The sequence below is a fragment of the Saccostrea cucullata genome, unplaced genomic scaffold, assembly GCF_032062105.1.
Source record: "Saccostrea cucullata isolate Sc308-1 unplaced genomic scaffold, CSIRO_AGI_Scuc_v1 ctg3766, whole genome shotgun sequence".
Classification (NCBI taxonomy): domain Eukaryota; kingdom Metazoa; phylum Mollusca; class Bivalvia; order Ostreida; family Ostreidae; genus Saccostrea; species Saccostrea cuccullata.
In genome coordinates, this window is record NW_026934200.1 from 1 (window position 1) to 17533 (window position 17533).

General features: G+C 32.3%; 1 protein-coding gene across 1 annotated transcript in view; it reads right to left on the minus strand.

The window, feature by feature from the left end:
- Positions 1-1652: 1652 nt before the first annotated feature.
- LOC134240119 (uncharacterized) overlaps positions 1653-17533 on the minus strand; it is a gene marked incomplete at its 3' end in the record, with an annotated part of 32293 nt that continues 16412 nt past the window's right edge. The window contains exons 4-9 of the mRNA XM_062722231.1: positions 13513-13542; positions 8369-8506; positions 2625-2687; positions 2288-2479; positions 1990-2064; positions 1653-1871 (exon numbers count right to left, since the gene is read on the minus strand). Coding sequence (XP_062578215.1) covers positions 1653-1871; positions 1990-2064; positions 2288-2479; positions 2625-2687; positions 8369-8506; positions 13513-13542 — 717 coding nt within the window. The remainder of the gene's footprint in view (positions 1872-1989; positions 2065-2287; positions 2480-2624; positions 2688-8368; positions 8507-13512; positions 13543-17533) is intronic.

Here is a 17533-nt window from a genome sequence, read left to right on the forward strand (position 1 = left end):
TGTTCTTATTGATGAAATATTGGAGAGATCCATATTTTTATTATTTATGATTCAGTGGAGCTTCAAAATGAGGAAAAATTGACATTTTTCATCATTTTATGAGACATGTCTATATTTAGGCATTTGAAGCTATAAATAGAAAACGGAAATCCCTGAAAATAATATGCATGGTAGTTATTGGTGTCCAGTCTCTGACATTAGCACATTGACTTTTACAGTATATTTCATAATTACCCAGCAATGACATCTAAAACTCTGCCCAAATTTCATTTTTCGGATTTTTCTGAAATATGTCTATTTTTAGATACATGTTACTAAAAATAGCATTGAGATCCCACTCCAATTTTTTCATGAGTGGACACTACTAATACTGACGTTTGACGACACGCATATGATTTGAAAAATTTCCGTAGACAATTTTTTTTATTTAGCCTTAAATTTCTCAAAAAATGCCAAATTTTCCATTTTTCACATTTTGAGAAACTATGCTATTTTGCCGAACCATTTTCTAAGATTGGGGTCAATTCTGGAATAACTGGTTATATGCCCTGTATTCTTTAACAGTTGATGTTTTCTTGTGATACAAAGATTTATATTTGAGTTCACTACATAAAGATAAAAATGCATTCATATTTCCTCAATTTTCATGCTTTTGTTTGGTCAAAAATGGCCGAAAATGGTCAAATTCAATGGATCCGTCTCCATGGCAACCGGGTGCACGTGGGAAACTTCTAACGCCATATTTGCTGGTTTTGTACCAAGGTGCACCTGTGGTGCAAATTTCATCAAAATCGGAGACATGTCGTTTCCAAGATTTTTTGGTGCTTACAGAGAATGCATGTTAAGATCCAAGGGCAAATCACTCTAATTGCAGAAAAAATATCTTAAAATCAAAACTCTTAAGTGTGCAGTGTAGAGAGGGTTCTTAAGGAGGCTGTGGGGTCAACAAATTAACCACCAAATTTAACTTATTTTTAGAGATACGGTATCAAGCTGTCAACTAGCATTTAGCAAAGAAAACATTATATATTTTCGTTTTAAAATTTAAGCATTTTTGTATATCTTTATATGGAGCTCTTCTTTTAAAGAATATCAAAATAGTCTGAAAAATGACTGCCTCCCACCAGCCTCTTTAATATCTACCAGCTTCATACATTTTGTACAATGTGTATTTGTGGCTGTAATTGTGCCATAATTGACCTATGGAGAGAACGTCAGTAGGAACATGTACATGTAATTGTGCCTGCTATTTATTCTTCTTGTTAATTTGAATAAATATATTTAAATCTAGTGATAAAATGCATATCTCAAAATATTCCAATACATGTATTCCAATATTGCAAATCATAAAAAAAGGCGTACCAACCATGATAGTATTTTTTTTTCTTTTTTTCTTGAATGCACCTGATAGTAAGACGTTATTAATTCTTTGGGGTATTTATCCTGCATTTTATTTCATAAAATGTGGAAGCTTTGTAAATTTTGTCGAATTTACAATGACAATACATGTAATTGGGTAAGCTTCAAAAACTAAAGAGTCATAGTTTTTCTAATACAAAATTAAAAAAAAAAAATTATTAAGAAATAGATGATAGATAGATGAGACTGATTTTATACAGAAAAATGCATTGTTATAAAATTAAATACTGTACCAGTGCTTTAGAATATTTTACAACATCTATAATTGTATAAAAGCATCGGACAGGTGTTGTGTTCTTGCATCCACTATTAAATTGACAAGTAACTTGTTCATCATCCGCAATCTCATTTTTGAGGCATTGAGTGGTACTGGAACTTTGTGAGATGGAGGAAACTATGCAGTCAATGCAGAAGGAATGTTCGTTGGAGCAAAACCTATTTCGAAATCTTGCCTTGAAAAATATTTTAAAAAATGTAAAATGTAAGTTCCCTATACCAGAATACATGTTTAAAAGAACATAGTGTTGTGGTCACACGTATGATTATTCGCATAAAATAATAGTTTCTAACCTTTGAAACGTTTTTTCTGTCATAAACCTCACACTTGCTGCACTCAACTGGGCTTATTTCTAGCACTACTGCAGTCTGTATAAAAATAGAAATTAAGGTTATGGTGAAAAATAAAACAATTAGCATTGTTATGTCCGAGAGTTTTTCTTTTTTTTATTTTTTGACTAGCTCCCGAAGTTATAGCCTGTTAGATATTTTCAAATGATACCTTATTTCTAAAAGGTATGTCAAATATTTATAAAATAAAAGATACATTTACTTCTACATAACTAGTAATAAAAGCACAGGTTATACTTACTCGGAAACATTTGTCCTTCAGTTTTGCAAAAAATCGATTTATTGATGTTGTTGGTACCATTATTTTGCAAAAGTACCGATGGCATTTAACTGATGCTAAATTCGACGGTCCAACTTCTGTCTTCTGTTCCAAAAGTTTCTCCAAGCAAGAAAAACAATACCCGTGAGCACATTGTTTGAGGACCACGACCGCCTAAAAAGATTTTTTTTTGTTGATAGTTATGTCTATGAAGGATAAGCCATCATTCGGTTAAGTAGACCATTTGCAAGCTATCTGAAGCTGATAAAAATGCAATTTTTAAAATTTTCAGGGACAAAACGTTTGCAAAATATTTTACCGTTTGTTTACAGAATGTTCCTATGCAGACACTAAACCTTGGAAACTTGAAAATTGTCCATATCTGCAAAATTGGAACATGTATTAATATAGAGTACAAAATTAATTACATGCTCATTTAAATAATTGACCAATAAGTAATCCATCCTTCTATGACAGATATCTAAACAGCACACACATATATTTCATGTATGCATTGCTTAAACAACAGTTCCTGTCTACATGAACATGTATGAGCACTGGGCTCACTAAATAATACCGCCGCCTCCAATATTATTATAATGGCAAAGTCCATGTTTGCACTGGGAGATCCGAAATAAGTGTCCGATCAGGAGTAAAAAAGAAAGTGTCGATGGCATTATGTAAACAAGAGTCTGTGAAAGTTTAATTAAATCTTATTCCGTGGTATAAGAGGAGTTGGGATTAATAAGGGTACTGTTTAGTATATGGAATGAATGACAGTATCCATGTTTTGCTATAGGAAAACAAAAGTATCACTATGTGTTCTATGAAAACGTAAAATAGAAGGTGCACTAGGTATATGTAATAAAGATAAACTATGGTATTATGTAATAAGGTCGCTGGGCAAAAATGAAATAATTATTTACTTCATTTAGATAGAGAGAGGCTGGTCGTTCACTAAAGTATCAGTCACATTATCCAGCGATAGGGTGTACGATGAGAAACCGATGCGTTTTTTGGTGAAAATGGCGTTGTTGCCGGCCGGGCACCACTAGTGATCGGACGGTGACTAAGGCCATTTTGCGAATCGGTGGGGTCATCGGTAGGAAATAATTCGTGGTTAATATTCAGCGATGTCTCTAACGATGCCTCACATCGCTCCTCATCGGCAACTCATCATTATCACGTGTTTTAAGGATCAGCCGATGTATGGCCGAGCATCGTCCAATTTCCGTTCAATCTGAGGTCTTCGGGTGGTTGAGTGGTGTTCAGCAGATAACGGCCGATCATCGGTCGATGTTCGACCAAACATTGGCCTGTAGTCGACCGATGTACAAAAGATGTTCACAAATGTAAGAGCGATGTAATATACATCGGTCGATTATCCTGAAACATCGGTTTTTGATTAGCAATGCATCGCTTGGCCTTTGTAAGTCTGGCCGGCAATCACGCCATTTTTATCATAAAAAGAATTGGTTGCCCATCGTATACCCATCGCTGAATAATGTGACTGATACTTTAAGGACTACTAGACCGATGTTGACCGATGTTGGGGCATCGTTAATACCACGGATTACCACTGATTACCACCGGTCTACGGCTACCGGCCGGGAAATGAGACCTAGGCATTACATAATATAACATTTTTTTTTTTCAATATGAGTTAATCTTTGCCCCAATTTATGAAAGTTTGTCAAAAATAATATATTTTTTGCTATCAATATATCGGTGCAATGTCCCACTTTACCTGAAGTTGCACTTTCGCATCTGCCCAAAGTATTCTTTTAGTCAAAACAACATCACGAACATAATTTCATACCATAATTTCTCAAGAATCGTGTTTTGTTTTAGTTTTAATGATAAATAGCACAATTTTTTTTCAGATCTCAGCTATTTCCCTCCTAGATTTACATTTTATTGGTAACCTGAATAATTCTTACTTTGTGTATCGGGAGAATTCTATAAGATGGTGTCATAAGGTTAAAAAATTGTGCAGAACTTTGTAAAGAAATATATAGAACAAAGTCTAAGCACCAAGTAAAACCTACAATTTCTATATATTTTAGGGATTTATTATTTATGTCCTTTTAAATCAAAATCACCTAACAAATATATAACAATCCATTCATCAAATTTTTGTTTTTGTTAAGTACCCTTAAAGGAAACTTACATGTACTTTTAATTTATTGCTACGACAAAAACCAGACGAATTAAATTATGTTTTAATAATAGTGTGAAATTTTTTTTCTGTCGAGAAAAATTTTTTTCAGAAATTTTTTTTGTACTATAATTTCATGAATTTTAGAACTTCACTAAAAATGTTAAAGACACAAATAGAATATGATTTGGATATATCTTAAAACATATTCTTCTGCAAGCTTTCTACTGGTAATTTAAGAATTGAGATCCGTATTATTTTTTGGAAATAAAGTTCGTAGAACATAATTTAAAAGATACAAATATGAATGTTACTTAACGATAAAGTGAGCCGTAAACACCATTTTTATGCAAAAAAAAAAAAAAAAAAAAAAAAAATCTTCTGAATTTAGAAACCTCAATCTTCCGATGAGATCGCCTGGCTGGGGATATGTTCCACTTTAATATTTGAGTAAACGATGTTCTTAATGCAGGATTTATTCACTTTTTAACAAAAAAAAAATCTAAATACGAAGGTTGTCCGGTAAAAGCGTTGACAAGTTGTCTCGCATGAATAAATCTTCATTATGTTAGGAAAATCTCATTACTCTTTAGTACTTGTTTTTTGAATAAACACAGCAACTTTCAAATAGATATATGCAAACATGTAAATGAACAAATTATGAGATTTAATGTTATGTATTGAATCGCCTTACGGTGCACGGATGATGACGTCAAAGTGTCCAAACAGCGTTATGTTTAATCTTTGCACTAAAATAAAGTTGGGTATGTCGTACTTAAATTAAGTATTTTCACTGATGCACATACTTTTGTCTACCTAAACAGTTGAGGAAACAAACTGGCACTGACGTGCTAACTAACTTCTGAAGATTTATTTGTAATTTACGTACAATATTCCCACCCTCGTTCAACTAATTAAAAGACATTCTAATATTGACGGTCAACAGAAACAGCGTTTTCCGTATTTGGTGTTATACTAGTACATAGAGACTCGATCAAGAACAACTTCACTAAGAAAACTCCCATTTCATTTCTATAGTTAAGATCTGTAAATTTTTGTATTCATTTTAAGTCTCTGAAGGTGTTATTACATCAGCTAAATCAAACTGAACTGCTCTCCGGTGCGCCGTAACGTCATCAAACGTTACTATTTTTCGTGTGTTGTGTTTACCATTTTCTCATTTCGAATGCTTAAGAAATTGCCAAAAATGAATTAAATGACTTGAAATTTTTGAATAGTCGACAAAATGATTTGTGAAATCAAGTAAAAATAATATTTTTTCCAAATCGTATCTATTTAAGGTAGGATTCTTCTCTGGTTTCAGACTAGATGAAATATTCAATGTACATGTATATTTGTTTATATCTCTTCTATAATTAGATGAAAGATATTTAAAAGATCATATTTATCTTTTCTCATCACAATTGTTCAACTTTAAATAGATATGGTAAACTGAGTTTAAAATATAGCAGGAACTATATTTTTTGCGGAATGGTGGCGTATGAAAATCTCTTTTGATATTCTCAAAATTATTGAAGAACAGTAAATTTAGTCATAATTTTTAAACAATCAAAGACTTAAAGGATTTTTCAAATGTTATATTCATATCAATGATTGGGGACTAAAGTTTTAAAAGATATAAAATAAATATGATTTTTTTTTAACAAACTACAATTATATTATCTTTAAGAATCTTCCAAACTTAGTAGATTTGAGCCAAAAAGCCATAAAAAGTGTTTTTAACTCTCCGAATAAACGGTCATTTTTTTTTTGTATCACTTTGTGTCTCCATATGCCTTCTTTACCAAACATGAAAATTGGAAAATTTTAAATATAGGACACATATACAAATAATTAATTTATCCTAAACAAGAGGCCCACGGGTCTTATAGGTCACCTGAGTATCATTTAACAACTTTCCATCAATTGAATGTAGTTCGTGTTTTAAACCAAAAGCCATGAAATTCACAATTTTGCAAGATCATGGCACCATTATGTATCATATCTATACTCTTAGCATGCTTAATTTCTTTACTTAATTTATACCCAGAGATAGATAAGAGAAATGAAGAAAAAATGCATTTCCACCTTATAACGTCCAGTTGTGGACCCCAACCCACTGGAACCACAGACCCCGGGCCCACATATTTTAAAATTTTGGAAATTTTATCACAAGTTTTAAATTTTATTTCATCATAAATGGTTGATTAAAACCAAAGAGCAGACTTCAAAGTATTACTTTATTTTCAGACTATGTCCACCTCCATCCCCTGCGGTACCCCTAACCAAGGTGTCCTGAAATGAAACATTTTGGAAGAGGCACATTTCCTCATCATAAATATGTATCTTGATCATTGACATATTACCCAGGAGCAAAGAAAAAGAATTTGCAAAGAAGTAATGCATTTTCACTATATAATCATTGTAACCCCGCCCTACATGTAACACCAGAACGTCTGACCCAGGGTCCATGAAATTAACAAATTGGGAAGAGGCATCCTTCATGATCATAACTATGTACATAGTTCATAGGTTTATTACCCAGGAGCATAGGAGAAGATTTTTAAAGAATTAATGCATTTTCACTATATAATCAATATAAGCCCACCCTAACACCAGAACCCTTGACCCTGGGGCCATGATATTCACAAATTGGGAAGAAACGTCCTTCCTCATCATAATCCTTTACTTGGCTAGTTTATCTAATACTTAAGAGCATAGGAGAAGATTTTTAAAGAATTAATGCATTTTCACTATATATTCAATACAGCCCTACCCTAACACCATAACCCCTGACCCAGGGGCCATGAAATTCATAATTTTGGAAAAGGCATTTTCGCTCATTGTAACTATGTACTTTGTTTCTTTAATACCAAGGAGCAGAGAAGAAGATTTCCAAAGAATTAATTCATTTTAACTATACATGACTGTATAACCAATATAGCCCCACTCCAACATCAGAACCTCTGACCCAAGGGCCATAAAATTCACAATTTGGTAGAGGCAGTCTTATTCAACATAACTTTGTACTTGGTTAGTTTTTTTAATGCCCAAGAGAAGAGAAGAAAATTTTTTTTTTAAAACAAAATGCATTTTCACTATAATAATCTATTTAGCCCCGCCCTAGCACTACAACCCATGACCCTCGGGCCATGAATTTCACAATTTTGGTAGAAGACTCAATGCTAATTACAATCATACCAACATTTTGAAGTCCAGGAGTATAGACGAAGATTTTTAAAGATTGCATTAGTTTTAGTGGTTTTGGCCCCACCCCTCAGGCCCCCCGGGGGGGGGGGGGGCAGAGACCATGAAATTCACATTTTTGTTCCCCTTTACCCACAAGTGTTTGGTTGAAATTGGTTGAGCAGTTGCAGAGAAGAAGCTGAAATTGTTCAAATGTTAACGCACGACGGAAGACGGACGTCGCACGATGCACGACGACGGACAAAAACGGATAGCAATAGGTCACCTGAGTTTTTTTTTCATTCTTAATGTCGAGGTAAAAGATAATGACCTTGACGGTCAAAATTAGTCTTACTGATACCATCACTTAGTGCTATATTGTCCTCTTGATTCTGTGAAAATTTCATCAATTTTTAAAAACATAGTTTTTGTGAGAAGAATCATTCTTTAATTTTTTTTTCCGAATAAATACTCCTTTTTTTTCTAATTAAACATCGTTTCTTGGTCGTGCACCGTTTCCCGTACACATTCAAGCATGATAAAATCTTCCTTTTTGTCTTTATTTCATCAAAAAAATTATGATGTATGTCAAATATGATATATATATAATTGCTAGAAATTTCGGCTTAGTGCTCCAATTGTTTTCGAAAAAAAAAAACTGCATTGTCCACGAATTTACCGGACAACCCTCGTATACGTACATGTATGTAATATCTCACCGGTAAGTCAATTAAGTCTTGCCTCTCGTGCATTTCCGAACACTTTCGTACACTACATTCAGCTGGCGTTTGCTTCTCATTTAAATCTTGAACACATTTCTGACAAAGCAAATGCCCACATCTTCCTTCATAGATAGCCTGTTTTAAAAAATATATCTTTTATTTAAGTGTACAACAACCAGTACATCATTCTAAAAAATGTCCATAGATCAGAAGGATCACCTTTAACACCTTGCTTGGTATTACTATTCTAATTTTGGAGGAATTGTGCATGACATTTTTTTTGTAACTTCCATGAATTTTATAATCATGCATATTTTGATAAATTTCGAGTCTCAAAGGTCATAAAGGAATCAATGTTTTATTCCAATCCATCTAAATAATATAAAACGACCCCCTAGCTCACCTAAGAAAGCCTTTTATAACAAAAGTTAAAGTTATGAAATGAACCATTGTATAAAGAGGGTGTTTATATAATATGCACAAAAACTCTTACCTGAAACTCTTAAAGAAGATCTCTAACCTGGTCATTATCACTTAAAAACATCTCTGTATCTGTGCCAACTTAGTACATGTACATGTACTAGAGGCTTGGTATTATGATTTATGAATCTAAATTCTATAAGAAATTTCTCTTTTATACTTGGAATTTAAGTAGGGTGTGACAGTCTGGCTTAATATAATAAGCGTCTTTCAAAAGATGCTCTAGATTCTTATTGGGTGCTAGCTCATCTATATTCGTAACACCTCAAACGAGTAGAATTCCATAGCGCGGAAGCCCATTTAGGACCTGTCAAAAATATTTTTGAATTTGATTTAACGAATTGCCAAATTTGAAATAACGAATTTAACTCTTTATATCATTTTCTTTGAATTCATTATAATGAATTTAATATGTTATAACAAATTTGTTGAATTCGTTATGACGAATTCAAAAATTTGTTAATACGTATTAAACTCGTTTCAACAAATTCTGAAATTTGTCATAACAAATTGAATTCGTTTCAACGGATTCGTTAATTTATTAATAATAAATTAAATTCGTTGAAACGAATTCGACAATTCGTAATATCGGTTCATATTTAGGCCTGATTGTTGAATTTGTATAAACGAATTTAATTTGTTATAAGAAATTGTAGAATTTGTTTAAACGAATTTAATTTGTGATAACAAATTTAAGAGATTGTTGTTTTGATTTTAACCTGTTACAGTGGCTGGAACGTTATTGTTGACAAACCAATCGTGTAGAATCGTTCGTGCATCGTGCGTGATCGTTCGTGTAACGTGCGAGATCGTGCGTGTAACAGACGCAATCGTTTGCGATTTTAATCGTACGTGAACGTGAGTTTAGAAACGTGTAAATTTCGTTTTGTAAGTTTTTATCGGAATGTTATCTGTGAAACAAGTATTTCATTTATATTTTATTTTTTAATCCAGATAAAAGGAATGAAGCGCAGTTTACAAAATTGAATGTAGAACGAACTAACTATGGCTTGTAAATAAGCAATATAGTAAGTCGTACAATATTATGTTCTCGTCAAATAGCGTGACTTATTGTGATAAACCGTACTAAGATGTTTTACTATATTTTTCTGAAGATCATTCTTGTTTGCTGCTAATTGTGGTAAGATATTTTTTTTAATTTTCAAATAATTAAAAAGAAATATTTTTTACAATTAAATAAATATTTTTCAAAGCGTACATAAATGTTTAGTCGGCGAATGTACATGCACGTCACGCACATGATTTTCGGGGTTTTGTTTAACAGTGTTTATCTCTGTAGCTTACTTTTAATTAATTTTAAAAGTAAAACAATAATTTGCAATGTCGTTTTTCATGTTTTAGAGATTCATAAACATTTTGAGAATTTCTAGAATTTGTTATAATAACGGTTTCAACAAATTTGTGATAACAGATTAAAATCGTTATAACAAATTTAGAGAAATAGTTTAAACGAATCAAATTCGTTTTACAAATTCGACAAATCGTTATATCGAATTCAAAAATATTATTTTATAGGTCCTTCATGGGCTTCCGTAGCATGGTGTCTGTTCGAAGTTTTTCGTATCATTTCATACTCTGTACAAGTAGGGAATATGAAACACGAAATTGTGGAGTGTTGAATTTTTTTCCCTGCATTTGTCTATTTAGTAAACATAAAAATGAGTCAGAGTATATATTTCAAAGTAGTTTTTAAACTTTTATGTAGGTTACATAGAAGCAATGAATACTCCTTCGTAGTAACGCCTTTTAGGATTAAGGGGTGGCGGTTTAGAAATGAGAGAGAGAGATAAAGAGGAGAGAAACTACATAAACTATCCCATGTCCAGTTACTTAACTTAGCATCTATCAAGAGGGGATCTAATGCCACAAACACTTTCTAGAATACCTTCAAAGGTAAACATCTTAATAACTCTAAAATATTACGAAGTTAACTTTGCAAAATTACAGAAAGTAAAAGTAAGTAAAAATAAAGAACGAGGCTGTGTTTTGTAAGAGGGGTCACTGCAATTCATGAATTTCCATTGTTATTCAAAGTTATTCCGATCTTTAAAGCTGGAATACATGGTGAGCGCACTCTTGCCCAAATTTCTTAAAAGATCAGAAGGTGTAGAACTGTTGGAAATACAACATATTTATAGAAAATTTTGGGCAAGCCTGCGCTAGGGGTACAAAACGCCGACCGTTTTCTTCGCTATTTACGGGTATTTACATGTCATTGACCTCATTGTGACCTGTTTAGTATTCCAATATATCACGTGATTTGTAGACTCAGGTAACTTTGTGAATAGAAAAAAAAATCAATAAATCACGTGGCTGTAGCTCCGATTGATGAAATTGCATCGAAAAGCGACCAACTTATACCGTTATATGTACATTTTCAAATAATCAACATCGAATTCTTTTTCGGCTTAGTATTTTTTTTTAGGGTAATTAGACAAAATGTAATGATATTTTATTTATTGTAGTCCTTGGATTTAGGTGGCATGTTTGGAGGGTCAAAGAATTTCAAAGAGATTTAGTCCCAATCGTTGCAATACCATCATTCCTCAAAGTGTTTTTACTGCAAAAAGATATATGCACACAGAGTATGGTTTAACCCTGAAATGCTTGAGATATTTAATAAATTCGATACGGCACTAATTTTTTTTTGAAAATACAAAAGAAGTTTTTTCTTCAATGGTATTTTATTTCGTTTTTATTTACAAACTTGTAGGCTTCCTTTAATTGTCAGCGATCTTAAGTGTTAAATTTTCACCTAGAAACGACTAAAATTGAGGGAAAACCTGGATTTGGGGAAGGAATAAATTCCCGCGCAATTTCCCCCAACACGCCCCCCCCCCCCCCCCCCCCCCCAAAAAAAAAAACCTGGCGTAAAGCTTAAGAAGTTATTTGTATTTACTTTTCTGTATATTGTGTAGTCATTTAACTGGCTAGTTATACATGTTTTTCAATCGATCGATAAAATACCCCGCCTACTCCTAATATTAATGTGACACAATTAATACCCAACTCGGACAAGCGCAACATTCCGGAATTAACATCCACTAGAGGGCTTTTTTAATTACCTTAAATAAAACTAAAGCGCCGTTTTCAATGAAAATTTTTTTCAAGTAATATACCAAACTGATAACAAAATATCGGTTAGGTGAAAAATTATTAAGATTTGAGTAAATTAGATAAAGTTTGAGGGGTCCAAAAAAGGGGCTACGACACTATGCTTAAGTGGAAACATTCTGTACACAGCTTTTCATCCACTTTTGAATGAGAAATACATAAGAAGGAAATTCGGGCAAATGTCAGGGAGTGTAATATGAAACCAATGACAACATTTCATACGACAAAGATGGGACTCACGTTAGTCATTAAATTGTTGTCAACAACAATCTTAAATTGGTAATGTTGCTAATAATTTCTTAACCAGTGAGAATCAAGGGCACTGTTTTATTGACGTTGATTAAGTAGCGTCAAGTAATGCCAGGCCTTACTGAAAGTCCAATGATAAAAAAAAAATCGTACTATCATGTATGCATTTCAAAGAAAGGTTTGACAAAATATTTCATTAGAAAATACTTTTTGATATAACTTTATTTTTACCAGTTTAAAATTTTGATCTTGGCTCTACCCTAGCTCGATCATCAATTGCATTTACTTGTAATGTTTGCAATTATCCTATAACTAGTATACCTTTTATATGTTTTTTCGAGAAAATATTTTTTTAATTTTTTTTTCATATTATTATTGTCATGCTATTTCTATCTTTCTAATATGTTCTATCTTTCTATAAAAATTAACTGAAAGTCTACATTTTCTGTGTTGATCATCATCCGAATAAATTTGATTCTGACCAACCAAATGAGGCTTGTTTTTCCATTTTACTTATAGTGCTCCTGTTGGTTTTTTTTTTCTTAAAGAAAAATTGATTTTTTTTTTTACCGAAGGTGAAGATTTTATACCAGGTAAGTTAAACTGTAACGATTAAAATTTGAATCAAATGTTAGTAATGATGCTTTTACATAAGCTTCAACCTCTCTAGCACTTACGTTTTCTTTTTAAATTCTTAATTACATCCTCTTTGAAGAGAGCGCAGACTTAAACCCCCTTTACACAAGGAGGCTTTTGACACGTTTGGTTAAAATTGGCAGGGTTGTTCTTGAGAAATCAAAAATGTGAAAAGTTAACAAGACAGACGTAAGCTGGACACTTTTCGATCAGAAACGTTCATTTGAGGTTTTGGTTCGGGAGAGCTAAAAAGATAAAATGAATGGATGTTCGCATAATTTCAAGAGAGAGAGAGAGAGAGAGAGAGAGAGAGAGAGAGAGAGAGAGAGAGAGAGAGAGAGAGAGAGAGAGAGAATTTTATCAGTAAATTGTGTCTTTATTTCTAGTTATATTTGCCCAAAAGACAACGCACACAATGGTTCCTAACATATGCTGTGTTAAAGACAGAAACACGTCAAAACACGTGAAGAGTAATTATAATTATATCAACAATATAGATATTACAGGAATGAAGTACAAAGAACTTGGATAGCATTTATAGTTTTGAATACAATAAAAAAATATATAAATAAATTGAAATAATTCTTTAGGTATTTCTTACTATGATAAATAAAATGCTTTGATATTATAACATTGCCTACCTTAGAATTGAAGCAGGATGTGCAAATGTTCTATATAAAACAAAGAAACAAAGATAAAATAAAAGACACACATAACAATAACATATATATGATATATAAACCTCTTATCTTCTATAATATACAATGAGGCACTGAAGTATTGCTTAATGACTCACATTCTGTGATTAAAGATACGACCTCTGTACAAAGTAGGGATCTTGAAGTGTTTTACAGTACCGATCAGACCCAACCTGACACAAAGCAGTCCCAGAGCAGTCCCGGGGACTGCTTTCTGGGACTGCTGAAGCAGTCCCGCAGCGGTCCCAGAGCAGTCCCACAGCGGTCCCAGAGCAGTCACACAGCAGTCCCAGAGCAGTCCCAGCAGTCCCAGCGGTCCCAGAAAGCAGTCCCAGTGGGCGGGGTTTATTAATTTAAATGGGCGGGGCTAACTCAGAAATGAGATTTCCAATAAACAATGGAACTATAAAAGGAAGCTGAATTTTTTTTTGAGCAGTATGCCAGGTGTCCTTACAATGCGAAGGTCGTTTACATGTAGGAGCAGTACCCGCATAGATTTGAAACAATTTGAAATAATATTTGTTGAAGGAAGAAAGCTTCCACACCTACATTAATGAATTACGGTACACTGAACATGAATATTTAATCACAATTATCTTGGGGTTTTTTATGATTGATACTGGCTCCTATATTTATTTTCTATACAGAAAATTAAAATTGAATTAATTATATTTCACCAGATTTAGTTTTAAATAGATCTAATCATAATAGATCATGGCCGATTTCATTACTATCGGGATACTCTAAAGGCATTTTTTTTTAAAGTATTAGAGCTTTTGAAAAATTCGTTGCTTATTTTGCCAAGTAATATTTTTAAGTATTGATCATTCTTTACTGACATGTTAATTTAAAAATTATTGTTTGATTTGTAAATTGTATAAGTGACCAGTATAAAATCCTAAGATTATGTTCAACATTAATTAATCTTGAAAGAAATTTATACACATTTCATTTCTCTTTTTTTTGCATTACTATTTTTACATAGATTGAAATTAGGGTCATTGTTAATTGAGCAGCATGTTCAATGACGTGTAACACTGGTACGCGTGCCCAAATAACATGCATGATTGATTTTCTGCCCAAAGGCGATTGAAACTGCAGGTGTTTATACCATTTTATTCATACACATTATCGGCCAGCTGGTAAACAAAAGCAAAACAAAAAAGAAATAAATCACAATTACTGGTATTTTCAACTGTTTATCTACTAGTATTTATTTTTAAATTTACTCTTTTAAGGTCAAGATCTAGTAAATGAAAGGTGCCTACAGATTTATCAAACTTGAGAAATAAATTCCTTTATTGATGCTTTACAACTTTAGCTTGGTCAAATAAGGTGTTTCGGGGCATAATTTGTCAGTAAAAAAGATGAAAAACCATTTTTTAAACTGTCATTTCCAATGAAAAATTAAGAAAATCAGTCATGAATATGGGAGTTTTTTTCGTATTCGGCAACGGAAATGTATCCAGATTGCCTACATTCTCTCAGAAAATGGTAATTAGTATGTCCGTGGCCTCTTCTATAAATCAATATCAAATTTAATATAGGTATCCGCTTTACTTTTCATATGATTTCAAATTGATTGACATGAAAATACCCTATTTTGTACATAATTCTGCTAAAGCCGTAAAGTACGGGAAAAGAAAAATGAAATTGATTATGACGTCATAATGAATCTAGCACCAAAAATTAGTCTCAAGTTATTTACTAGATCTTGACCTTAATAACATATTTATAGATTAAAAACTAATTCATCTGTAAATTCCCGTAAAATTTTTTTCATTGCTTATGTTACGGAAGAATGGTGGCATAATTTTATTTCATGTCATAAAATCAATTGTTAAATTTTTATTTGAGAGTTGCCAAATGCAAATTTTGAGTATTTAATTTTAGATTTGATAATAAAATAAACCTACATGTAGATATTTTTTCTCATGAACCTGAAGTTTATTTTAGAAATAAAAATCTCCTCCTGACTGCCTTATTTAACAACTTCATTTTTAAAAATATTCTATATTACATTTGTGTAAATATACAGTCCCTAAAACTATAAATTAACTATAATACATGTAATCTCAAGTTATTAAAATATTATAAGAAAACATTGCTTTTTAAACAGTTTAAACTCCTCTCTACTGCAAGTAAACAAAACAACAGGGAGCCTGCAAATTCAGAATACACATGGGGGCGGAGCTATCATTTCACTCAGAATCTTTCTCACACAGGATGGAACAAAGCAGTCCCAGAAAGCAGTCCCGGGGGCAGCTGGGACTGCTGGGACTGCTTTTCATAGCAGTCCCAGAGCAGTCCCATAGCGGTCCCAGAGCAGTCCCACAGCGGTCCCAGAGCAGTCCCAAAGCAGTCCCGGGGACTGCTTTCTGGGACTGCTTTGGTGTCAAGTTGGGTCTGATCGGTACTGTAAAACACTTCAAGATCCCTACTTTGTACAGAGGTCGTATCTATAATCACAGAATGTGAGTCATTAAGCAATCCTTCTATTAGGAACACATAGTATGGGTATGAGTTCCGTAAGCACAAGTCGTGTAGATTTTTTTCGGTAATTCCAAATTGAGCAAGCGCATTTGCAATTCTAAATATCAATCCACAGGGCTACTAGTTATATGCAAACGGATGAAAAAAAATATTTCTTTCAAATATGTTGCACTTTTAACAAAAAGATTTTTTTTTAAGAATTCAGCATTAGAATTTCTACTAACAAATCTAACGTGTTTTTCAGGACGACATTTGAATCGGATTGGACTTTAGAATTTGCTGAAGACAAACGTTTCCCTGGGAACCATGGGAACCATCTCAGGATGCTTTATAATCCTGAATTTACTGCGTAAAATAGAAATAAAGCATATTTTTCAACATTTGTCAGCATAACAAAATATACTTGCAACAAATATCTAATGCAATCGACTGATATGCAAGGAAGTTTAATATCCGACGACACAATCACTTGCATTCAAAGTAGGTCAGACGAAAATAATTAGTTAAACTCTGTTGAATGTGTCATCTGATTTTTACATCTTACAACGTTTATATCTAGACCCCTATCTATTTCTAATAATGTTTAGTTCTTACAATAAATTTGGACTATTCTGCATTTCATAAAACTATATTCAATTAAAATCCACTGATGAAATTCCATACAGAATGCATTGAGAGGTGAACTATTTTTTGATGCAGAAGGTTTTCTGAAAGAAAATGATCAATTTTTCTCATTCGATTGATTGAATGATTGATTGTATATTGTTTAACGTCCCTCTCGAAAATTTTTCACTCATATGGAAACGTGGTTTATTCCCCGAATGGCTACTCGAATAAAACAACAAGTAATTATCACACTCAATTAAGAGGCCCTCTAAGGGGTACAGGTAGAGTTACCTGTATGAATAATCTACCAGAATTGAAACAAAATAAAATTGATATTTATTTCTTTTCTTTTTGAAATTTAAGCATTATTTCGAATAAATATTTTGTATACATATTTTTTACATAAATAATTTTACAAGCACAAAACATATTAAAAACTATTAATTATCTTGAAGTTCTATTGATAAGCAGAACTTATTTTCACAATATATATGAAATAACACTGTAACAGTTTTATTTTCACACATATTAAAAAATTATTTAGTCCATCTCAATATATTTCTTCGCAACTAAAGGATAAGTATGCAAGGTGAAGAAGTTCATAAACTTTTTCTGTATTTAATGATGAATTAATAGAATGTTCTGATAATTAAAAATGATAAATAAATAAAATAAAATAAACATAACTTTATGAAACACTTTATTTATCATACATAATTATAAGAAAAAAAACATTTGTGTTAAAAGAATTTGAAAATGTAGCACAAAATGGGAATAATAATTTGTAAGTTCATCGATATTAATAGATTTTAATATACAACATGTGCTGTATTTTTGCACTATGTTATGATAATTAAAAATGAAA